Raw genomic sequence first — 26,522 nt, 5'->3', positions numbered from 1 at the left:
GCCAGCAAAATATCCAGGTATTATTTTTCTATAAATGGACTAAAAGAAAAGCTTTGACTATAATTTCTCTGATTATTCAGAAAGTTTCCCTTGTCAGCATCCACAACAGTATAATTGTGAATAGGCTGAGAAGTTATTTCAAAGAGATAGCCCACTTAAATAAAAGGTTGAATAAATGCATCAACTATGGCTTTTTTTTTCATAATGAGGCCAGTGAATTCATTTGTTGTGGCAGAGAGGAGGAAGTAGAACTCTTCAGGGATTTGACAGTTTTCCAGAATTTGCCTAGGTTCCCATTACAATCTGAAAGAGCAGTTACACAATAATCAGAATTTCGGATTTTTATGTGTGCCAGGATGAATGGGCAAGACAATAGATTTAAGTGCCTTTGAACGGGGTATGGTAGTAGGTGCCCGGCGCGCAGGTTTGAGTGTGTCAAGAACTGCAAAGCTGCTGGGTTTTTCACGCCAAAAAAAAATCCAGTGTGTATCAAGAATGGTCCACCGCCCAATGGACATCCAGGCAACTTGACACAACTGTGGTGCGCATTGGAGTTACCACGGGCCTGCATCCCTGTGGAATGCTTTCAACACCTTGTGGAGTCCATACCCCATGAATTGATGCTGTTCTGAGGGCAAAAGGGAGTGCAGGGTGGGTGCTCACCTCAATATTAGGAAGGTGTTCCTAATGTTTTATAACCTCAGTGTATTTGTTTATTTACACAGAATATGTACAGTTAAGTTTACTGTTCATAATTCAACTCCACAGCTGTTTCTGAAACCGTGGTACTCAACTTGCATCCACAGACATGAAAGTCATTCAATATCAAAGTCCAATCATCCAAAGGGTCTCTCCAGACATACCCTAGTCTCAGACTGTCATTCTGTGACCCTCAATGTGGTCGAGGCTTGTCTTTCTGCTTGATTGAGATCCACACAGTGTGTGTGTGTGTGTGTGTGTGTGTGTCTCTGTGTGTGTGTGTGTGTGTGTGTGTGTCTCTGTGTGTGTGTGTGTGTGTGTGTGCTCTTTCTGATTTATTGCCATTGATTTAGTGTCCAGGTGGTGTGCAGCATTTTATCCCACAGGAGATCAATAATTCACATTTCACTGGGTCACTCTGGAGAGATGGACACTCTGTCAATCAGCTCAGAGGAGATGGCATGGCTGGGGTCACACACTCACACACACAGACACGCATCGACAGAGGCACACACAGGCACATACACACATGATAGGGTCGAGCGCACTGCAGTCAGCGTTCGAGCGCTCACACACACACACACACACACACACACACTGATTTGATTTGGCCCATTGATCTGTGATGGCCTTGTCTGCCATTCTCATGGCCTCATTTTCTGTAATTGTACAGTTACTGAAAGAGCTTCTGAAGTGCTGTGGATCTGATTGATGGAAAGATTAGACACAGTCATGCATTATCCTTAATGAGAGACGATGGAGATGAATAACTTTGGCTATAGGTCATTTCACTCTCTGTGAAGTTAACTTCCATATTAGCTTCACTCGCCTAGTTAAACTGACTTGCCTAGTTAAATAAAGGTTAAATAAATAAAAATTAACTTCATTAACCGAAACCTACATGCGTTCTCAGAGCACCAGAATGCAGACCATCTTTATATTCTTCTTCAACACCTCTGTGTCAAAGTTCTTCTGTTTGCCTGAACCACTCTCCCAAGCCAACCAGAGAGACGTTGTTTCCCCACATCTTCAATTTAAACTCCAAGGCCAACTTCCTCCATTCTTTCCAGTCATGAAGGATGCTGACTGAGGCAACAGCTGTGCTCTGTCTGGCTCTGGTGAATGCCAGTGTGATATGTGTTTATGAAAAGGGAGACAGAGCGGAGAAAATGTACTCTACTGATGGGTTCAATGCTCCGTGCTTATAGACCACTCTCCATAGGCTAGCATAGCATACCAGTCAGCCTTGTCAATCAAACTGACTGGCCACAGGGTCTCCACGCTGGTGTCACAGGGGCATTGACCCACGCAATTCGAGAGTAGGCATCAAAACCGGCCAAGCCAAGCCATTCAGGATGCAGAATCAGCAGCACTTCTTGTATATTATTTGGTTTCTTCCTGTGTGTCCTGTTTATGTGTGTGTGTCACGCCCCGACCTTAGAGAGCCATTTTATTTCTCTATTTGGTTAGGTCAGGGTGTGATTTGGGTGGGCATTCTATGTTTTCTATTTCTTTGTTTTTGGCCGAGTGTGGTTCCCAATCAGAGGCAGCTGTCTATCGTTGTCTCTGATTGGGAATCATACTTAGGCAGCCTTTTTCCCCGCCTAATGTTGTGGGTAATTATTTTCTGTGTGTGTTTGTGTGCGCCACGGTTGCGTCACAGTCGGTTTCTGTTTACCTGTGTTTTTTTGTGAAGGTTTCACTTTATTAAAAATGTGGAATTACATTGGCTCATTTATGACAGGGAGTTTGAAGACAGTGAATGTGACAGTGTGAGCAGGCAGTGGGGGTACTTATGCTTGGTGACTACAGTACAGCATGTGAGTGTTATCCTCTATTGCAGGGGTTCTTAAACTTTTTCAGCCTGGGACCCAAATGAGAAATTCTGTGTTTTCCTGGGACCCAAGCTTAAGAAAATATGCAACTATACGTAAATATCGGTACATTTCATTGCCATTATGCCTAAAAAAAAATGCAATATAGACAAAAACAAAAAGCAATGAAATACCCATAAATCTTTTCATGTTTATTTTTCCCCATTAAAAATACTCTTACATATCTGTCCAGGTTGGAACTGTTGCTGTTAAATACAATAAATCATTTCATTCTGAACTGAAATAAACTGATTGATCACATCACACAGATGTATAACAGAACACACACACATACACACAGTCTTAATGAGAGGTGTGCTGCTGGTTGAAGTTTTCAACAAGCATGCCTATTCTGGGCTCAGTTTTTGACAGTGAAACACTGAGGTCATGCACAGCACTGACACTGTTTCTGTACTTGAGAACCCCGACTTGCATATGTGGTGCCAAACTGGATCAGAACATCTTACTGCTTTCTCAGTCAGGCAGGAGACCGCTTCCTGCTGCAGATGAACAACCCAGAAATGAGTGAGTTTTTGCCCCAAAAAGCATCTTGCTTCAATCAGTTCATTCCAGTTCAAAATAGAAATGATTACTTGTAACAGCAACAGTTCAACCTAGACTTGTTTTCAACAATCATTTCTACAGTAAAATGTACAGTAGGCCTAAATTGTTCATCTTCATCTGTATTGTTTCTTAGGGTTGCAATACCAGTAGCTAGTTAGCTTGATTTGGCTAACGTTAGCTATTAGCTGTGTAACGTTACAAGGCCAGGGGATTGTTTGAAAGATGAACTCACATCTACTACTATGGTAGATAGTACTCCCTTATTTCTGCTTATCATCACCGGTTATTAAATGACAACAATGCCTTGTTAGTTGACTTACTTTTCCACTGTTGAAGCACTGTTTCCTGAAGCACAGTTTCCTGAAGCATTATGCCCTGTTCTGACAGAACTCCCTGGGTTTTACCGTCATGCTGTGGATGTTTGGTCAGGACCTGTCGTTTTATTAATTTGTTCCTTTTGGGAGACTCATTACTAAGCACTTCCACACACAAAACACATTGTGGGCACTCCTCGTTATTCCTCAAAGTTTGTATGAAAGAGACAAAACTCATCACTGTATTTGCGTTTCATGACGATTGAGCTCAGTCAGAACTTGTGGCTAGCGTGAGTCCATTTCATGACAGCGGTGAGTGAAGGCGTGTGGGAATAACAAGTCAGTGGCTTGAACCATAGCGCCGCAGCGTGAGGGTCGCGAAATGATTTTCAATAAAAACAGATTTTTCCGGTAAACCACAAAGCACAGGGGCATCTCCCTCTACCTCTCCCTCTACATCTCCCTCTACATCTACATCTCCCTCTACCTCTACCTCTCCCTCTACATCTCCCTCTACCTCTCCCTCTACATCTACATCTCCCTCTACCTCTCCCTCTACATCTCCCTCTACATCTCCCTCTACATCTCCCTCTAACTCTCCCTCTACATCTCCCTCTACCTCTCCCTCTACATCTCCCTCTACATCTCCCTCTACCTCTCCCTCTCCCTCTACATCTCCCTCTAACTCTCCCTCTACATCTCCCTCTCCCTCTACCTCTCCCTCTACATCTCCCTCTACATCTCCCTCTAACTCTCCCTCTACATCTCCCTCTACCTCTCCCTCTACATCTCCCTCTACATCTCCCTCTACATCTCCCTCTACATCTCCCTCTCCCTCTCCCTCTACATCTCCCTCTACATCTCCCTCTCCCGCTACATCTCCCTCTACATCTCCCTCTACATCTCCCTCTACATCTCCCTCTCCCTCTCCCTCTCCCTCTCGCACAGCTGTCAAACTAGAGCAGAGAGCGCACTGAACCGAGAGTGCAGTTGCACTTGGCCAAATCAATTCCAGTAATGAATGAAAGAATGATACATTTACGTCGCGACACACCATTAACAGGTACGCGACCAACTTTACGTCACGACCCATACTTTAAGACACGCTGCTCTATGGGGCTTACACACTAGCCTCCCAGCTGCCTGACTGGCTGCACTCCTTGGCTTGTTGTGATTGCACACTTACATATACGACACACACTTAGTATACACAGGGATGCTGGTCCATGTTGTGTCAAGTTGGCTTGATGTCCTTTGGTTGGTGGACCATTCTTTATACACACGGGAAACTGTTGAGCGTGAAAAACCCAGCAGCGTTGCAGTTCTTGACACAAACCGGTGCGCCTGGTACCTACTACAATACTCTGTTCAAAGACACTTAAATCTTTCGTCTTGCCCATTCACCCTCTGAATGGCACACACACACAATCCATGTCTCAAGGCTTAAAAATCCTTCTTTAACGTGTCTCCTCCCCTTCATCTACACTGATTGGTGGATTTAACAAGTGACATCAATAATCAATCAATCAATACATTCACCTGGATTCACCTGGTCAGCCTGTCATGGAAAGAGCCGCTGTTCTTAATGTTTGGTATACTCAGTGCTGAATAACAATTGATACCCATTCAAACTTCTATTTTCACCAAACCCTAAGCCTAACCCTAAACCTCACCCCTAACCCTAATTCTAAACACTAAAATAGCATTTTTACAAGTGAGGACTGGCAAAATGTCCTCACTTCTCTGAATTTTTGTTGGTTTACTATTCTTTTGAGTGCTTTTGGAAACTCACAGTAATAGTCAAATGTGTACATGCGCACGCGCACACACACACACACACACCCACACATTAGTACACTGAGGTTGTGTCTACACTCATAGACGATCAAAGAACAACCAAGAAGGTGGGGGAAAGATAAGCAACCCAACACTTACATGCGACTTCTGCTATCAGAACGTGAAGACCGCATTGAATAGACGTGTCTAGATGCACAAAAGTGGCTTTGTGGTGTGATTGTGTTCAGATCTGACGGATCACTTCAGGAGGTGGTCAGGGATGCATTGTGTACACATTTCTCCTCAGTCTGGATGCAATCAGGCTACCGAAAGTGCATACAGTGGGCGACATCATCAGCACTCCTCCCACAAGTCTCCAGAAAACGTGTGTTTTTGGACCGAGAGACACCTTTTCATTATAACGTTGGAGGAAATGCTATCCAGCTAGCTAAACATATATATTTTGTTTTACTAGAGTTATGCTAACCCATTTGCAATCCCTTTAGTGTTGCTTGCTAGCTTTCTGGCTAGACACAGAGGTTAGCTGGTTAGTTAGCTACAGTAGTTAGCTACTGCCGTCAGTTGTTGTTGTGTTATTATCATATTTAGCCTATTCCACCATTTGTAGAATACATACTGGCATTTGAATATACCGCAGGGAAAGGGAATCCGGACACACCGTGGATACGGTAGACACATTTCAAAGTAGGTGAAGATGCACGACGTGTTTGGAATTCCATGATCAGAATACTGAAGCTGCCTGAACTGTCAAGTCTAGACACGGCCTGACACACACACACACACACATCTCTACTGCATGCCTCCTCTCCCTCAGAGACCTAGACCAGAAAGAGAAGGAACGGTGGAGCAGAAAGAGTCAGAGAAGAGGATGAAAGGAAAGGAAGACATTTGATATGATCAGAACCCAGCAGAGAGTGAGTGTAGAGCAGAAGGAGCCGTTTGTGGGTGTTTTGTTGTAGGGCGGCGTCATGTGGTGTAGAGGTTATAGCAGTGACTCGTGGGACTAGAGAAGTGCATTAAGGGCTACGTGGCGTTTGGTCCTGAAAACCCAGCTGGACATGGAATTCATTCAGAATTATTGCAGTATATTCCTCAAGAGACAACAGAGTCCTAGTGTGAGAAATTAATAACGGTATCTATTCGGTACAGATATCAGTGAGGCAGGACGTGTCCCAAAAGACCCTATTCCCTATGTGGTGCACAACTTCGGACCAGAGCTTGGTAGTGCACTATGTAATGGATAGGGTGCCATTTGGGACACAGTCATAGTTAACCAAGCTAATGGACAATTACATTTTATGTAATAAAATAACATGGGAAATTTTCTTGCTCGTCCGATTCAAAGGGTCAACCATCCCTGAAATGAGCCGAAATCCAGAGGCAAATAGTGTGAGTTTTCTTTTCGTCCATCCGGTCCATGTACAATGATGTCTGATTTACAAAACTGGTTTAAATAAATTGTTCCTCCATTGTCCACCCCAAAGCCTGCACTGACAGCTTATCACAATTAATGCCTGTGAGTGGCAAGGTGCTGTCAACTTCCAGAACAGACACACACAGATGGACATACACACACAGATGGGCACACCAACCTGGTCTTAGAGCATTTTGTATTATTTTGTAAGAAAATCCGAGACACTCCAATTAGTATGATATGTTACATTTTGTATAGTATGTGTTATTTTGTGGATGTCCATCATCTATTTGTCACGTACACATGGTTATTGCGAGTGTAGCGAAATGCTTGTGCTTGTAGTGCAGCAATATCAACAAGTAATCTAACAATTCCACAACAACTACCTAATACACACAAATCTAAGTAAAGGGATGGAATAAGGATATGTACATATAAATATATGGATGAGCAATGACAGAGCGATATAGGCAAAATGCAGTAGATGGTATAAAATACAGTATATACATATGGGATGAGTAATGCAAGATATGTAAACATCATTATTACTATATGTTAGAGTGGCCAATGATTTCAAGTCTGTATGTAGCCAGCAGCCTCTCTGTGTTAGTGATGGCTGTTTATCAGTCTGATGGCCTTGAGATAGAAGCTATTTTTCAGTCTCTCGGTTGGTAGCGGGGTGAACAGGCAGTGGCTCGGGTGGTTGTTGTGCTTGATGATCTTTCTGGCCTTCCTGTGACATCGGGTGCTGTAGGTGTCCTAGAGGGCAGGTAGTTTGCCCCCGGTGATGCGTTGTGCAGATCGCACCACCCTCTGGAATGCCCTGCGGTTGTGGGCGATACAGTTGCCGTACCAGGTGGTGATAGGTGGTGGATGCTCTCAATAGTGCATCTGTAAAGGTTTGTGAGGGTTTTAGGTGACAAGCCAAATTTCTTCAGCCTACTGAGGTTCAAGAGGCGCTGTTGCGCCTTCTTCACCACACTGTCTGTGTGGGTGGACCATTTCAGTTTGTCTGTGATGTGTACGCCGAGGAACGTAAAACTTTCCACCTTCTCCACTGCTGTCCCATCGATGTGGATAGTGGGGTGCTTCCTCTGCTGTTTCCTGAAGTCCACGATCATCTCCTTTGTTTTGTTGATGTTGAGTGAGAGGTTGTTTTCCTGACACCACACTCCGAGTGCCCTCACCTCCTCCATATACAGTAGGCTGTCTCGTAGTTGTTGGTGATCAAGCCTACTACTGTTGTGTCGTCTGCAAACTTGATGATCGAGTTAGAGGCGTGTATGGCCATACAGTCATGGGTGAACAGGGAGTACAGGAGGGAGCTGAGCACGCACCCTTTAGGGGCCCCAGTGTTGAGGATCAGCGAAGCAGAGATGTTGTTTCCTACCTTCCACCTGGGGGCGGCCCGTCAGGAAGTCCAGGACCCAGTGGCACAGGGCGGGGTTTGAGACCCAGGGCCTCAAGCTTAATGATGTGCTTGGAGGGTAATATGGTATTGAATGCTGAGCTATAGTCAATGAACAGCATTCTTACATAGGTATTCCTCTTGTCCAGATGGGATAGGGCAGTGTGCAGTGTGATGGTGATTGCATCGTCTGTGGACCTATTGCAAATTGCAGTGGGTCTAGGGCAAGGAGGGGGGCACTTCAATCCAGCCCACGAGACATAAAAAAAAAATGCGGCCCTCCGTTGAATTTCAAAATCCCGATGTGGCCCTTGAGCCAAAAAGTTTGACCACCCCTGGTCTAGGGTGACAGGTAAGGTGGAGGTGATATGATCCTTGACTAGTCTCTCAAAGCACTTCATGATAACAGAAGTGAGTGCTACGGGACGATAGTCATTCAGTTCAGTTACCTTTGCCTTCTTGGGTAGAGGAACAGCAATTTCGTATTATATGTGCCAAGTTTGCAAAACGCACTATATGTTACGATCTGCCAAACCTATGATATGTTGTGAATTCTGGCTAGCTGGCTAACGTCAGCTAGCTGGCTAATGTTAGCCAGGCTAGGAGTTAGGGGTTAGAGTTAAGGTTAGGTTTGAGTTTTGGTGTTGGGTTAGGGGAAGGGTTAGCTAACATGCTAAGTAGTTGCAAAGTGACTCAAATGCTAATGTCATCTGTGATGAGATTCGAACTTGCAACCTTTGGGTTGCTAGACATTCGCGTTATACACCCACTCATCCACCCCGACCAACCACCTGACTTTCATTTTTTCCTTAAATACATTTTTTACATTTTTCCTTAAATAAATGTTTTATGTAACCATACCAAACGTAACATATCATACTAATTTCAGTGTCCCAGGTTTACATTGGGACACTATGAGACCAGGCTGCACACACAGACAAACCCACACACCTCCCCGTCCTCCTCTTCAGTTAGTCTCTAGAAGTGCTGGAGCCTCTGGTCAGGTCACTGCCTCAATGCTGACAGCTCTGTCAGCCTGCAGGGCTCAGGAAAGAGTGTGTGTGTGTGTGTGTTAGAGGAGGCTGGTGGGAGGAGCTATAGGAGGACGGGCTCATTGTAATAGCTGGAATGGAATATATGGAACGGTATTAAACCTATGGAAACCACATATTTGACTCCATTTATCCAATTCCAGCAATTACAACGAGGCCATCCTCCTATAGCTCCTCCCGCCAGCCTCCTCTGGTGTGTATGTGTAGTTATACAGTATATGTGCAGTGTGTGTGTGTATGTGTGTGTGTGTGTGTGTGTGTGCCTGCCTGCCTGCCTGCCTGCCTGCCTGCCTGCCTGCCTGCCTGCCTGCCTGCCTGCCTGCCTGCCTGCCTGCCTCTGTGTGTTTGCTGATTGTGGATTCTAACTCTGCGCTGCTCTCACGGGGACGGTGCACAAACAGACAGAGACTCTGGGAGCTCTCCCTCTCTGTCTTTCAGGAGAGACAGCCATTGTTCAAATATGTTTTGAAGCCTCCGCGGCAGAGGGCAAAGAAACAGACAGCTGCAGCAGAGGCCTCACACACCTCCTCTCCTCCTCTCTCGTTCAAATCTCTATAATTTGAGACTCACTCTTTTCAAAGAGAGCAGAGTGACTTTGTTCAAAGAGCTTCAAGTACATTGCTGTGTGACTGTTAGCAGAGGTGTCACGCCCATAGGGGGCACAGGGGCATGTGCCCCCTCAGATTTGTCCTGTTTAAATAAATACAAAATATACACAATGTTTTGTGGAATTTTGTTGTTGTTTCTCTGTAACCTAGCAATTTTTTCAAGTTGGTTTCATCTAGCCCAGATGGGTTCCCAATCTCCCAACCTCATGACTAGCTATCAAGAAGCCATTTCAGGCTATCAATCCAATTAGAGTAGCTAGCTTGTCTAACTATCTTAGCTGGCCTGCTGGCAAGGTTGTTAGACTTTAGAAAGCAAGCAGTTACTAAATGTACTGAATAAGACTTACATTCTTTTCAATATTTTACCCAGATTTTTAGCAGAGATGTAGAGAAGCATATTTAGTTCATATTTTTGTTTTAAGTAGTCAGGAGGATACAGACAGCTCAAGAGGTATGCTTAGATATCTTTATCTACTTCTCCAGAGTCAGATTAACTCGTAGATACCATTTTTATGTCTTTGAGTGCAGCGTTAACACAATAACGAAGTCTATGGTAACTGCTAGCATGCTAGTAGATACCATAGACTTCCAGTCATTGTGCTAATGCTAGTTAGCATTGGCTCTTAAAACTACCTCTAACTTCCTTCCTACTGGATGCCGAGACATAAAAATGGCATCCATGACTTCATCTAACTCTGACAACGTAGATAAAGATATCTAAGCATACCTCTTAAGCTGACTCATTGCCAAAATCCCAAAGTATCCCTTTAGGTATAATGAGTGTGGCTTTAAATTGCAGGAAAATTATGTTTTCAGGATGTTTTTTTTGCAAAATTCACCAACTCACAGACCGGGGGGCCTTGACCCCTCCAGATCACCCACCAGCCATCCAATGTACTTTGTGCCCCCTCAGATGTTTGGGGTACATGACGCCCTTGTCTGTTAGGCTACAGTAAACTAACACTACAGTAGGGAAGGCATTTCTTCAAAGTTGTGTGGGTCGTTGCATTGTATTGCTCACTAACCTCACTGACTTCATCCTTTCAAAGCAACTATTTTAGAGGGATTTATTCTCAAGGGAAATATTGAGGCTGGCGGAATCCTTTGCAATACATTATCTCAAATGTCAAAGGTTTACTTTACGGACAAAATGGCTTCATTCCAGTGCATTGACTCTATCCATTCGTTTCAGTGCATTGACTCTATCCATTCATTCCAATGCATTGACTCTATCCATTCTTTTCAGTGCATTGGATTCATATATTTATTTGAGTCCATTGGATATACATACATTTGAGTGAATTGTGAGTATTTGTGTGTTGTTTACTAGAGTGCATTGGGTGCATGTGCTGATCACATACGTAGGAGTACAGGCCCAGGGGCGTGCTTTGGGAAAAGTGACCACTCACCTCCTATTTTATTGATTTATTTTTGAACCTTTATTTAACTATGCAAGTCGGTTAAGAACAAATTCTTGTTTACAATGACGGCCTACCAAAAGGCCTCCTGTGGGGACGGGGGCTGGGATTAAAAATACGAAATCAAATATAGGACAAAACACATCACGACAAGAGCGACACCACAACACTATATAAAGAGAGGCGTAAGACAACAACATAGCATGGTAGCAACAGAAACATGGTAACAACACAACATGACAACAACATGGTAGCAACACAACATGACAGCAGCCCAGCATGGTAGCAGCACAAGACATGGTACAAACATTATTGGGCACAGACAACAGCACAAAGGGCAAGAAGGTAGAGACAACAATACATCACGCCAAGCAGCCACAACTGTCAGTAAGAGTGGCCATGTATCCTGTATCCTGCACATGTATGTGCCGAATACATAAATTATAATGCAAAAGGAATAGAATACACAATAATGAAGCTATATACAGGGAGGACCAGTACCAGATCACTCTGCAGAAGTACGAGGTATTGGAGGCAGGGTAAAGTGACTAGGTATCAGGATAGATAATAATAAGGTATTAGAGGTAGATATGTACATGGAGGCAGGGTAAAGTGACTAGACATCAGGATAGATAATAATAAGGTATTAGAGGTAGATATGTACATGGAGGCAGGGTAAAGTGACTAGGTATCAGGATAGATAATAATAAGGTATTAGAGGTAGATATGTACATGGAGGCAGGGTAAAGTGACTAGACATCAGGATAGATAATAATAAGGTATTAGAGGTAGATATGTACATGGAGGCAGGGTAAAGTGACTAGGTATCAGGATAGATAATAATAAGGTATTAGAGGTAGATATGTACATGGAGGCAGGGTAAAGTGACTAGACATCAGGATAGATAATAATAAGGTATTAGAGGTAGATATGTACATGGAGGCAGGGTAAAGTGACTAGGTATCAGGATAGATAATAATAAGGTATTAGAGGTAGATATGTACATGGAGGCAGGGTAAAGTGACTAGACATCAGGATAGATAATAATAAGGTATTAGAGGTAGATATGTACATGGAGGCAGGGTAAAGTGACTAGGTATCAGGATAGATAATAATAAGGTATTAGAGGTAGATATGTACATGGAGGCAGGGTAAAGTGACTAGGCATCAGGATAGATAATAATAAGGTATTAGAGGTAGATATGTACATGGAGGCAGGGTAAAGTGACTAGGTATCAGGATAGATAATAACAAGAGTAAATAAAGATCAGAGTAGCAGCAGCATATGATGTGTGTCAGTGTAGTGTGTGTGTGTGAGTGAATGTTTATTTACAGTAGTGTGTATGTATAGTCGAGTGTGCATAGAGTCAGTGCAAGATAGTCCGGGTAACCATTTAATTAACCATTTAGTATTCCTATGGCTATTTAGCAGTCCTATGGCTATTTAGCAGTCTTATGGCTATTTAGCAGTCTTATGGCTATTTAGCAGTCTTATGGCTATTTAGCAGTCTTATGGCTATTTAGCAGTCTTATGGCTATTTAGCAGTCCTATGGCTATTTAGCAGTCCTATGGCTATTTAGCAGTCTTATGGCTATTTAGCAGTCTTATGGCTATTTAGCAGTATTATGGCTATTTAGCAGTCTTATGGCTATTTAGCAGTCTTATGGCTATTTAGCAGTCTTATGGCTTGAGGGTAGAACCTGTCTCGGAGCCTGTTGGTCCGAGAGCCGATGCTCTGGTATCGTTTGTCAGAGGTAGCAGAGTGAACAGTCTATGGCTTAGGTGGCTGGAGTCTTTGGCAATATTTCAGTCCTTCCTCTGACGCCGCTTGATACAAAGGTCTTGGATGGCAGGGAGCTCGATCCCAGTGATGTATTGGGCTGTATTGAAGCTCTTGACCCGCTCTCTGACCTCCTCCCTGTAGGCTGTCTCATTGCCGTCAGTGATCAGGCCTACCACCGTTGTGTCGTCAACCAACCTGATAATGGTATTGGGGGTCAGCGTGGAGTGGTGTTGTTGCCTACCCTCACCACCTGTGGACGGACTGTCAGGAAGTGGAGTGGGTAAGGTATCTGGGATGAAGGTGTCGATGTGTGTTATGACCAGCCTTTCAAGCATAATTACAGACTGGGACAAGGAGAGATTGAGAATGTCAATGAAGACACTTGGCAGCTGGTCTTCGTACGCTTTGAGAGCGCTTTGATAGCGCACCCTGGTGTTCCATCTGGCCCGGCGGCCTTGTCTACCTGTTTAAAACGTTTAACTTTTATAACTCCTAGTTGGGTTTCCCTTTCTAATCTGTTATCGTCTGCAAGCCCTGCCACATACGACTAGCGTCAGAGCCGATGTAATAGGATTCCACCTTCCTCCTATATTGTCCTCTTTCATGTTTGATGTCTAGTCATAGCTCGTAGCGGGCTTTCTTGTCTGGGCCATGTCTGTGTCCCGTTCTTTGTAAGCGGTAGCTCTTGCCTTTAGCCCAGCGTGGATATTGCCTATAATCCATGTTTTTTGGGGGGTTTGGATACCTTCTTATGGTCACTGGTCACCATAGCAGCACCCACCCGTAGCACACGCTCCATTAGGTATATTTCACTGGTCACCCCCAAAGCCAATTCCTCCTTTGGCCGCCTTTCCTTCCAGTTCTCTGCTGCCAATGACTGGAACGAATTGCAAAAATCACTGAAGCTGAAGACTCATATCTCCCTCACTAGCTTTAAGCACCAGCTGTCAGATAAGCTCACAGATCACTGCACCTGTACATAGCCCATCTGTAGAAAGCGCATCCAACTACCTCATCCCCATACTGTTATTTATTTATTTTTTGCTCCTTTGCACCCCAGTATCTCTACTTGCACATTTATCTTCTGCACATCTATCACTCCAGTGTTTAATTGCTAAATTGTAATTATTTCGCCACTATAGCCTATTTATTGCCTTACCTCCCTTATCATATCTCATTTGCACACACTGTATATAGACTTTTTCTATTGTGTTATTGACTGTATGTTTGTTTATTCCATGTGTAACTCTGTGTTGTTGTATGTGTCGCACTGCTTTGCTTTATCTTGGCCAGGTCGCAGTTGTAAATGAGAACTTGTTCTCAACTAGCCTACCTGGTTAAATAAAGGTTAAATAAAACAATAAAACTGTGGGGACGTCGTCTATGCACTTATTGATTAAAACCGTGACTGATGTGGTAACCTCGTCAATGCTATTGGATAGCGGAACATATCCCAGTCTGTGTGCTAGAAAAACAGTCTGGCGTCTGCCTCATCAGACCACTTCCGTATTGAGTGTGGCACTGGTAACCTATAAACTGAGGGTTGGGTGTGTGTGTGTGTGTGTGTGTGTGTGTGTGTGTGTGTGTGTGTGTGTGTGTGTGTGTGTGTGTGTGTGTGTGTGTGTGTGTGTGTGTGTGTGTGTGTGTGTGTGTGTGTGTGTGTGATGGTGGGGAGATCTAACAAAACGTTGACGCATCAAAGGCAGAGAGCATGACTGGCATTTTCATCTGAGGCCCATGCACTGAGCTTTGAGGATCGAGATAACCACAGCTGCATGGACCGACAACATGGAGATGGATTTCAACTCCTCCACAGCACGGGCTTTTGCATATTATATGGGTTGCTAGAATTTAGTGAGAATCCAACGTGTGCAGTTTGTGTGTGGGCTTGTTTACATGTGCAGTATACAGTGTGTATGAGAGGAGGAAGGCTGACGTCTGTAAGATATGGTGGACAGAGAAACCTATTAGTCTCCAAAGGAGATCATCTTGCCTATACATTTTCACGGTACATTTCCAAGTATGAGATTCAGGCAGACTTTAACACGAATTAAAGGAAACATAGGCGCTTGTCTCAGTCGCTCTCCTCCCCTCTGTCTCTCTCCTCCTCCTCCACACAGGGAAGTTCACGTGTATCGAGGTGCGATTCCACCTGGAGAGACAGATGGGCTATTACCTGATCCAGATGTACATCCCCAGCCTCCTCATCGTCATCCTCTCCTGGGTCTCCTTCTGGATCAACATGGACGCCGCGCCCGCCAGGGTGGCGCTGGGCATCACCACCGTGCTCACCATGACCACCCAGAGCTCCGGTTCTAGAACGTCTCTACCTAAGGTGGGTCGGGGTGCAGAGTGTGTGAGAGTGTGAGTGGGGGTGCGGTTGTGTGGGTTGGCAGGAGAGTGTGTTGTGTGCATCACCACTGGGCTCTCCCAAAAAGGTGTCCCTTCTTCAGGACTGACTGTCCTGGTTTGCTTAACGGAGCCTTTGTCTGGAGACATGGTGTCCATCTGTCGGTCTGTCTCTGCTCTCTGACTGTGTGACTGTGACTTTGTCTCTGTCTGTCGGTCTGTCTCTGCTCTCTGACTGTGTGACTGTGACTTTGTCTCCGTCTGTCAGTCTGTCTCTGCTCTCTGACTGTGTGACTGTGACTTTGTCTCCGTCTGTCAGTCTGTCTCTGCTCTCTGACTGTGTGACTGTGACTTTGTCTCTGTCTGTCTCTGCTCTCTGACTGTGTGACTGTGACTTTGTCTCCGTCTGTCAGTCTGTCTCTACTCTCTGACTGTGTGACTGTGACTCTCTCCGTCGGTCTGTCTCTTTTCTCTGACTGTGTGACTGTGACTTTGTCTCTGTCTGTCTCTGCTCTCTGACTGTGTGACTGTGACTTTGTCTCTGTCTGTCGGTCTGTCTCTGCTCTCTGACTGTGTGACTGTGACTTTGTCTCTGTCTGTCTCTGACTGTGTGACTGTGACTTTGTCTCTGTCTGTCTCTGCTCTCTGACTGTGTGACTGTGACTTTGTCTCTGTCTGTCTCTGCTCTCTGACTGTGTGACTGTGACTTTGTCTCCGTCTGTCAGTCTGTCTCTACTCTCTGACTGTGTGACTGTGACTCTCTTCGTCGGTCTGTCTCTTTTCTCTGACTGTGTGACTGTGACTTTGTCTCTGTCTGTCTCTGCTCTCTGACTGTGTGACTGTGACTTTGTCTCCGTCTGTCGGTCTGTCTCTGCTCTCTGACTGTGTGACTGACTTTGTCTCTGTCTGTCTCTGACTGTGTGACTGTGACTTTGTCTCTGTCTGTCTCTGACTGTGTGACTGACTTTGTCTCTGTCTGTCTCTAAATGTGTGACTGTGACTTTGTCTCTGTCTGTCTCTGCTCTCTGACTGTGTGACTGTGACTTTGTCTCTGTCTGTCTCTGCTCTCTGACTGTGTGACTGTGACTTTGTCTCTGTCTGTCTCTGCTCTCTGACTGTGTGACTGTGACTTTGTCTCTGTCTGTCTCTGCTCTCTGACTGTGTGACTGTGACTTTGTCTCTGTCTGTCTCTGCTCTCTGACTGTGTGACTGTGACTTTGTCTCCGTCTGTCTCTGCTCTCTGACTGTGTGACTGTGACTTTGTCTCTGTCTGTCTCTGCTCTCTGACTGTGTGACTGTGACTTTGTCTCTGTCTGTCTCTGCTCTCTGACTGTGTGACTGTGACTTTGTCTATGTCTGTCGGTCTGTCTCTGCTCTCTGACTGTGTGACTGTGACTTTGTCTCTCTGGTGTTGTAGGTGTCCTATGTGAAGGCCATCGACATCTGGATGGCGGTGTGTCTGCTCTTCGTATTCTCCGCTCTGCTCGAGTACGCCGCCGTGAACTTTGTCTCCAGGCAACACAAGGAACTCTTAAGACTCCGCCCGCGGAGAACGAAGAAGAAGGTAACGTTTACAGACCAATCTAGAACACGTTCTTCGAATCAGAGCGTGAACAAACAACTCCGTGCAACAATGACTGCATATTGCCGTTATGGTGTGGTTCCTTAAGGAGCTCTGAGGCTGAAGTAAGTGGTCACAAAGCACTAATGAATAACTCATATCTCAATGCTTTAGCACCTAACAAACAATGAAACAAGCAATTCTATCCTTCACAGATATATCCTTCTCAGACAAACAGTACATGTACACTGAGTATACCAAACATTAGGAACACCTTCCCCTTTTTCCCTCAGAACAGCCTCAATTCGTTGTGACTCTACAAGGTGGCAAAAGCGTTCCACAGGGATGATGGCCCATGTTGACTTCAATGCTTCCCACCACTGTGTCAAGTTGTCTGGATGTCCTTCGGGTGGTGGACCATTCTTGATACGCACGGGAAACTGTTGAGTGTGAAAAACCTAGCAGGGTTGCATTTCTTGACACAAACCATTGCACCTGGCACCTACTACCACACCCTGTTCAAAGTCACTTAAAGATTTTGCCTTGCCCATCTTTTCCCTTGGCACACATACACAATCCATGTCTCAGTTGTCTCAAGGCTTAAAAATCCTTCTTTAACCCGTCTCCTCCCCTTCATCTACACTGATTGAAGTGGATTTAACAAGAGACATCAATAAGGGATCATAGCTTTCACCTGGATTCACCTGGTCAGTCTGTCCTGGAAAGAGCAGGTGTTCCTAATTTTCTGTCCACTTAGTGTATATGTTGAGAGTTTATACCACAGATTGTACTATATTGGATTGCTAATGTAAAGAGCTTGTAGCACTGTAGCGAACCATAACTAGTTGTGTCAAAGTCCATGAAACAAGCAGTGTGACATGAAATGTTGTCTGAAGACTGTCTGAGGATGTTGAGAAATGTCAAAAGATGAGGTTGACAGAGGAGCTCTGGGAATTAGTCGGCCAAAAATGTGACTTGACGGATGTCGGGGCGGCTTAGTGGCCTTGACTCTGTGGTTAATTGGGTTTCTGGCCTTTTGGACATTTTAAAAGATTAAGACGGAAAAGTCCAATTATACGCTGTCTGTCACTAAATCGGGCCCTAGCCTGGACTCTGGGCCTGGGTCAGATATATCATGTCTCTATGGTCAAAAGGCTTGCTTATTTAGGTTATTGAAGCTATTTATCCAGGCAATTCAGTTGCGGTCAAATTCTTACCCATGAAAGTAGACCATAGAAAATTAGCATAATCTTTGTATTCGGACTAGGCAAAACAACATGGCCTTGTTTGACACAAAGAAAAAGTTGAGGCACACCAGCAAAGCAACTTCCCCAACAGGTGCAACGTTCTACCATCCATCCAGTCAACACTGCTCCCCTGTGGCCATATACTGTTACTACACCAACCTGACGTGCACCAAGGATAAAACTTCCAATGTTTACTTCGACATGTTTACTACAAAGCTTCCTGAAGGACAGAACGAGTCAGTGTCTGAACATTTGGCTGATGTCTGTGTTTCTTCCTCTCCCTCATCCATGAATATAAAATGGAGACATACAAAAAAAAGACTGCCTCTCTCTGTACCAGGGGAAGAGTCCGCTTGCTTTATACTGTGTGGATTTTACCAAGGGAATACTCAGGCCAATCAAATCAAAGAGATGGAGGGAAATTGAGATAGAACACGATGAGATAAAGATGAATGAACACTGCTTGTAACCAAGAGGAGGAAAAAGTCACTCTGAAGTGTAGTAAGTGGATAGGGGTCATTGTCAATTCAAACATGCAGGGCTCAGCCTTTCTCTAACTAACTTGTGGTAACCAGCTTATCTAGAAGTCAAATACCAACACACACACAAAACAATTATGTTATGTTCAATTTCACCTATCCCAGTTTCTTAAAGCATGGCACAACATTCGTTTTGATTCACCTTCTTGTTTGATGTTCTTGTCTATTTTCATGTGTTTCTGGCATATCCACAGGGTTTCAGTCATGTCCACAGCGTTTCAGGCATGTCCACGGTGTTTCAGGCATGTCCACAGTGTTTCAGGCATGTCCACAGTGTTTCAGGCATGTCCACAGTGTTTCAGGCATGTCCACGGCTTTTCAGGCATGTCCACAGTGTTTCAGGCATGTCCACGGCGTTTCAGGCATGTCCATGGCGTTTCAGGCATGTCCACAGTGTTTCAGGCATGTCCACAGTGGTTCATGCATATCCACAGTGAATTCCTCTATATTGCATGATTCTCATAATCATTTTAGTGCTTTGTTTGTTTGTTTATCTTTTCCGTTTGCATGCTTCTCCCGTGATGAAAGAATGGTGATGAGGATCACTCCATTGATCCCAATGAGCTGGCTGAGTCATTGAGTCGTATTAATGGTTTGAGAAACAACGATACGCCCATATATGGATCTATGGGCCACATCTACAATTCCTCTGACAGGGTAAAGAACATTAGAACCCAGCTATTAGAACCCCACACTCCATCTGGTCATAAGTTTGTATGTTTGTGTTTCTTTCTTTCCAGTTGTGTGCTGTTCCTCTGCTGTTTGTCGTTGTCGGTGTTCTCTCCATATTCATATTCATTTTCACACCTAAGTATGAGAACTATACACACCTAAGTATGAGAACTATACACACCTAAGTATGAGAGCTACACAAAGACAGCATAGAAACATAATTATTATTTTTTTTTCTTTACAGTATTTTGTCAAAGAGAATATGTTGTAAAAATGTGTGGCAATTAAATCTTCCCTGGAGTCAGATGACCTTGTGGATCACATTTTTATATCTCTGCATCCAGTATGAAGGAAGTTGGAGGTTTTGCGAGCCAATGCTAACTACTGACTGGACGCCTATGGTTAAAGCTAGCATGCTAAACGTTGCCATAGAAGTCTAGTTATTGTGCTAACGCCAGTTACGGTAGCAACTTCCTTCAAACTGCACGCAGAGGCATAAAAATAGTATCGAGTTCACCTGACTCTTGGGAAGTAGATAAAGGACTTCATTGCCAAATTCCCAAAGTATCCCTTTAAGCATAATGTGACACACAGAGCTGGTGTAGTGACTCATTGACTCTGTGACATTCTTCATTACACAAATGGCATTCCATTATTCTTCATCATTTGTTTAATGTCATAATGGCCTGTTGTCAACTTGTCACACACACACACTCCCTGTTTTCACTCCCAGTTCCTTGTTCCTTTCAGTTGGTGTTGCTGTTTGTTTTTATTTCCCTATTCAAATGCATTTCGAAAGAAATTGCATTTCCTGCTTTCCTATTCTTCCCCCACGTCAACATATCATTTGTTGTTCATTGTGCATTTTGCTCGTGGAAAAACTATTGCTCAACTCATATTGATGCTGTTTTCATTCCATTTAAATCATTTCCATATTGGGCATATCAAACAAAACTATCACATGCAGGGCTTTGTTTGTGTGTAGGCCAACGGTAATAACCCCTTCATTCATATGATCTCAATTGCTTTTTAAAGAGAATTTCCAGTTCTGAACCCTTTTTTCAACCCTAGTTTTGACATTTGAGGGAAAAGGCCAGGGAGACGCTTGAGTGGTGACAACTGTAAAGGGTACAGCAATGAGTAGGTTTGAAAGAGAGAGGGCTGTGTCCTAGGATAACACCAGAGGCATTATGGGTTATAAAAACAATAATAGACTAGAGGTTTTAAGCAAGGTCTCATGACGCACAAATCACTCCCTGTTCATGTTGCACTTTGATAGATTTATTGCGTTAGGGAGAATAGGCATTGACTCAACATGAAGTCAAAGGCGGAAGTTTAGTTGAAGTCAAGTTTATTTGGAGTGTTAGCAGGAGGGAGACTGAAGTGTACTTGGCTGGGAGACTTAGTCAGCCTGTCATATTGCTGCTGCTGCTGTTGCTATGGCAAGCGATCCCCCATGGTTAAGAGAGAAGGAGGGAGAGCAAGATCAATGGAGAGAGAGGGATGACATTTCAGTGTCCCTCTCTGGAGCACATCAAGGCCGTCCATCGGGGGAGTGTCCGTTCCCGTTCGGGGAGTTCATTCATCCTTGAACTCTGACCCCTATCTAACTGACTCCTGCCTTTCCTGTTCGCAGGACGACGACGTGAGGGAGAGCCGCCTCAGCTTCACCGCCACGACTGGCGGTGGCGGCGCGGCGGTCAAGGACGGCACCATCCCCAAGGCCACCAACAACGCCGCCACCACCCCGGGCGCCACGGGGCCCCAGCCCGCCCAGCAGCCCAAGAAGGACCCGGCCGCCAAGAGCCACGAAGAGATGAGAAAGCTGTTCATCGACCGCGCCAAGAAGATCGACACGGTATCGCGGGCGGGTTTCCCCCTGGCCTTCCTGTTTTTTAACATTTTCTACTGGGTCCTGTACAAGATTCTCCGGGCTGAGGATGTGCACAAGGACTAGTACAGAACACTGCAGTACAGTAGGGTTCAGTACAGTACAGTACAGTAGGGTACATTACAGTACAGTACAGTAGGGTACATTACAGTACAGTACAGTACAATGACACATGGGGAAAGTAGACCCCGGTCCCTCCTTACAATGTGGGAACTGTTTCACATTAACATTTGGCAGTTCACCAACTACCTGGGGTTCCAAAACAAAGCCCTGCCAAGGTTTTAAAAAAGAGGATTAAGGAGATGACTTACACTCGGGAGATGAACTGAGTATTTACAGAGCAGAGTTATGTCCGTATCACCCAACAACAACAAGAGAGGACAGACATCGTGCTCACTATGCAACTGGAAACCAGTTTGGAGTATCGGACGAGTCCCACTTCACCATCCCACACAATGTGCAGTCAGAACAGGAGCAATGCTTTTATTCACCTCTGCAAACCCTCTGTCACGAACACACACACACACACACACACACACACACACACACACACACACACACACACTTGTGTCTTACAGCTTTACTGCCAATGTTCTATTACAGTACAGTTTCCATACAACACTGGTAAACAAGTGAAAACTTCCAGTACACTCAAGTCCTTTGTAGATTTTCCACCAGATTATAGTGTATCTTTATTATAACCATCAGATGTTTGTTATAATTCTCAGACATAAAAAGCTGCCACTTTGACACATTTCCAACTCACTATTGTGGGTTAAATGTCCCGTCCCTAGTGTTACTCATCACGTACAGAAACGTAATTAACCTCTTTGTGACTTTGTTGAGTGATTCAACTCCCCAGGTCCACGCTCAGCACAAACTCAACTACGGTGTTAACATGTTTTTTTTCTCACCTTCGTTTCCTTCATTTCCTTATTTCCACAAAATGATGATTCACTGTTCCGTTCACTCGGTCAAACAAACCACTGCCGAAACACTCAAGTCAAACAGGGGTCAAAATATGTGAAAGCATCCACCTTAAATCTCAACACAAGCTAACAAAGGATCGACCAAAGAGGTAACCTACTGAGAAAAACTAAATGAACAACATGAAAATAGAATATAAAAAGAGAGATTTGATACCGATGTAGTCGCCATGAATCCCCACTGTGAATTTGGAAGGCTGAGGATATCATTAAAGTAACTGCCAAGTTTTTTTCAGATTTCAATTAAGCATGACCTATAATTTCTTACGATGGGAGTGAAATTGTTTTCTTTGTTTAATGTTTTTAATGAAGTATGTTTTTTTTAAAAAGCCGGTTTTCTGTGTTTGAAGTGTGTGAACGTACCCCAACAACAGAATGGTGTGGGCGTATAACAATATTAACTTAAGTAGACCGCTGATCAGGGAGATGACATGTTCTATGAGGAAATGGCAAGCGTTTTTTTAAACGGTCTGTTTGAGATACAAGTTTGAGGTGGGGTTTTTGAAGTGTTTTTTTTTCTTCTCCAATGTATGCTTTGGTCACGTACAAGTGTAGGATGAGCCAGCAACATTATATGGAAATTAGTTAACAGAATATGAACTTTTAAAAGGGAGATTTTCACTGGGCAGTTACTTTAACAGTATATAGCCATAATACTATACACAGCCTGAATCAGGCCTTTCACTTCTTGGTTTACAACTTGCCTTTCAATATAATCTTTATTTGATCATGAATTACCATTGCTCTGGTGTCACTGAGCATATCACTCAGAAACTTGTGTTGGTCGCAGTACACAACCCTGGGGAGCACCATCACAATTAAGTTATAACTGATCTAAGTTCAGTATCCAGAGTACCAATATTTGAATAGTTACATGTATGGGATATATGACTTTTAAATGAAAGGAATTCACACTCTCCATAAGTTGGGGGGTAAAAGTGCATGTATAAAGTTGAAGAAAGAATTTAGAATAGATTGTAATTGTTATGTTGAAGTAACATTTTATTTAACTATATTTTAAAAAATAATTATAGAAATGAGGGGTTGTTTACTTTGTACGGTATGTTGATATACTGAAATTATTATCAACAACAGACAATGAACAGACAAATTATCAGAATATCGGACAAATGGACAATGATTCAGTCGTATCCTATTCTTGTGTTTGATCAAACCTGATGACACACAGAGACAGTATAAAACTGCAGTGTAAAGACCTGACCCAATTTTAAGCTGACTCATAATGGAGAAGACAATAAAATAAATATATTTATGGATACATACATGCAATATATCAATCTCCTCTCCTTTTTCTAGATGGTTGATGGGTTCTTGTACTCCAAGACTGTTGTGATGTTTTTTGAAAGATATTTGGTAAGGCATTTCCAGAATTTTACACTATTTAAAAACAACTACTGATTAAATCTCTGAAGAGATACTGTGCCATATACTTTTGGTAGTAAAAACATATCTATACTTCCACATTCCTTCATAAAGTGACAAAGCTTTCATATAGTTCTACAGATTTGAATACCACTTAATACCACTATTAGTATTTGACACAGTTATACACAATGTGAATGATGAATTAATATATGTTTCATGTACATTTCTATTGCAAGTGTATTTAAATACTTTATTTTGTACCAAAAAAATGACAGTATTATTAAATGTTAGATGCATGAACTGAATTCAATGTCAATAGATTTATTTTTGAACTTGTGTTTGACCTGTGTTTTAGTTGCTGCTGTGATGATGAGAAGAACACATGTGCTTTTTTTTCCCAGTATAATGTACATCTGTAAATACTTTTCATAAATCTAATAAAGGTCCTTTGGAGAGAAACAAAAAGATTGAGAAAAAAAAAGGTTACATTTCTAAATGAAGATTTTGTCATTTTGTGTCTTTGTTACGGTATCAGTTCAGAGGATCACACAGAGTTGGTTCCTAGCTCCAACAGTGCAGTAGTGTCTAACAATTCACAACAGTACACACAAATCTAAAAAGTAAAATAATTAAATGAATAAATATATACATCTTAGGACAAGCAATTTTGGAGGGGGGGGGGCATTGACCAAAATAAAGTATAATGTATACACATAAAATGAGTAAAAGAGTAGGTTAACATTATTAAAGTGACTAGTGTTCCATTATTAAAGTGACAAGTGATTCCATGACTATGTACACAGGGCAGCAGCTCGAAGGTGCAGGGTTGAGTAACCTGGGTGGTACTGTAGCCAGCTAGTGATGGCTAGTTAACAGTCTGATGGCTTTGATGCACCTGTACTGACATCGCCTTCTGGATGTTAGCGGGGTGAACAGAGGCAGTGGCTGCTCCGGTGGTTGTTTCAGGCCTCTTGACGGAGGCAAATGGTCAAATAAAGGGATACCATATACTGTAGGTCTATATCTCAACGTTATAAAAATGCATTCCCAATCTAACGTTAAACTATTGCCTTTCAAAACAGACTGTAGGCCTGCCAATAGCGAGCTTTATGACGTCACTGCATGGTTGCCCAATATGAAGAGCATAGCAGTAGATATTCCCTCATGCTGTTTGTTGCCAGTCACAGAGAACATATTAAATTGAGCAATATGTAATTATATAATGCCAGTAGTGAGCTTCTACTGCAGGACTATCTCATTAGGAGGTCGGTTTGGAATATTAAAAAGGTGAAAGACGAGACGGCGTAATTATCCGCCGTGTGTTTATTTAGCGCTACATACACCACACGCCCCTTTTCTGACAACTAATGTACCAGATGATATAGGAGCCTACATAAAGCAGCGCGGCGTGTCGCAGCCAGATGAAGCGTAAAAGATGACTCTGCGAGGTAAAGTGGCTCTAGTTACGGGCGGAGCCCAAGGTATCGGTAGAGCCGTCGCAGAAAGCCTTCTGAAGAATGAAGCAAAGGTTGGTGTTTATATATAAAGTTATTAGCCTGTTGTCGCCCGTAAATGGACGGTGGTTTTGGTTACTTTACGCATTTTACGCGCGGCGCTTGTACCAACCTATCGTGGTTGTAATGGAGCCAAAACCAACTGTGTTGCACAAGAACCTCTTTAAATATTTGTACATAGTTTTGTATATGTTCTGATTTTATACCCGCAGGTTGCACTTGTTGACTTGAATCAAAGTGTCGGAGAGGAATGCAAGAAGATTTTAGATGGAGAGTTTGGAGATGGGAACTGCATTTTCATTCAGTGTGACGTGACGGACAGATTGAAACTTAAAGGTAATGGTTGCTTGACCATAAAACGGTGATACTTCTGGTTCAAAGTCTGAGATGAATGCAGTTAATTTATTTTGAACATTTCCTCTCACAAGCTCTACAATCCAGAATGTTTAATGCAATTGTATTTCAGTTTAGGCTACTCTGCCAGTTGTTTGTGCGGTTTGTCGTTAGGAATTTGACAAAAAATATCCACAGGAAAGTATTATTACACATACAGTTTCAAGCGCTGGTACTGCTTTCTATCACCTGGCGCATGCACAAAACAATATAAACACGTGTACGAGCTCGGAAAGTATGCATACATCGCTTGCATGTATTTACATCGTGTGAGCATGTTTCAGGTGATAAACATCTGAACACACTACCAGCGGTTTGAAAAGTTGGTTTGATTATATATTCCTATGGACATTTTATCGCCGCTTCCTTACGGTAAAAAGGACCAGTCTGATGGCTAGTGTTAAAGTAAAAGTACATGTAATGTTATTCAACATTCTAGCATGTAAAGAAGATACTGTTGTGTCCATGGGGTAACCATGGTAACAATCTGACTAGGCAAAGGTAATTGCAACTTTACTATGGTACTGCTATTTTTTCTTTAGAGGTTATTATAGTTATTAGCCTAACCTAAAAAAAAAATTAAGTATAGCTATATGCCTAGTCTAACTTTAGCATTTTGCCTAAATGCATAATAGTCCATTTTATTTCATGCTGCGCAGTGGTTTATAATTCTGAATATTCTCATGTTCGATCACCTTTAGGCCTTAGGCCTACCTATTTTAAGACATCATTCACCCCTGAAACAGACTTTCATTGTGTGAAAATGAATTAGTTACTTTTGACATGATTTCCAAAACGCCCCAGGCAAAAGACATTGGAATGTTCTTACCTACATATCTGTGCTTATAAGAGTCCATTCAACCAACACTGAACACTGTCAGTGCACGACTGAATCTTAAACGTCGACACAGTCTATTTAGTCTTGTAAGACTGGATATTTGTTAGACATTTGTTGTTAAAGTAAGGCCAGGTCTCTCTTGGAAAAGAGATATTATCTCAATGAGAAAAAACCTGTATAAATAAAGGTTAAATAAAATATATATTTTTTAAAA

The 26,522-nt window shown here is 43.1% G+C and overlaps 2 protein-coding genes across 2 annotated transcripts in view; both read left to right on the top strand.

Annotated features, from left to right (window-relative positions):
- The window catches only part of LOC139374128 (glycine receptor subunit alpha-3-like), a 127,410-nt gene extending 105,919 nt beyond the window's left edge, over positions 1 to 21,491 (top strand). Inside the window, exons 7-9 of the mRNA XM_071115127.1 lie at positions 15,053 to 15,267; positions 16,699 to 16,845; positions 20,937 to 21,491. Of these exons, the coding sequence (XP_070971228.1) occupies positions 15,053 to 15,267; positions 16,699 to 16,845; positions 20,937 to 21,257 (683 nt within the window). The 3' untranslated portion in view covers positions 21,258 to 21,491. The remainder of the gene's footprint in view (positions 1 to 15,052; positions 15,268 to 16,698; positions 16,846 to 20,936) is intronic.
- Positions 21,492 to 24,727: 3,236 nt separating this feature from the next.
- The window catches only part of LOC139374729 (15-hydroxyprostaglandin dehydrogenase [NAD(+)]-like), a 31,260-nt gene continuing 29,465 nt past the window's right edge, over positions 24,728 to 26,522 (top strand). Inside the window, exons 1-2 of the mRNA XM_071115846.1 lie at positions 24,728 to 25,091; positions 25,290 to 25,413. Coding sequence (XP_070971947.1) covers positions 24,999 to 25,091; positions 25,290 to 25,413 — 217 coding nt within the window. The 5' untranslated portion in view covers positions 24,728 to 24,998. The remainder of the gene's footprint in view (positions 25,092 to 25,289; positions 25,414 to 26,522) is intronic.

The sequence above is a fragment of the Oncorhynchus clarkii genome, chromosome 19 (assembly GCF_045791955.1).
Source record: "Oncorhynchus clarkii lewisi isolate Uvic-CL-2024 chromosome 19, UVic_Ocla_1.0, whole genome shotgun sequence".
NCBI classification, from domain to species: Eukaryota; Metazoa; Chordata; class Actinopteri; order Salmoniformes; family Salmonidae; genus Oncorhynchus; species Oncorhynchus clarkii.
Note: the sequence above shows the minus strand (reverse complement) of the source record. Positions and strands in the feature narration are given on the sequence as shown.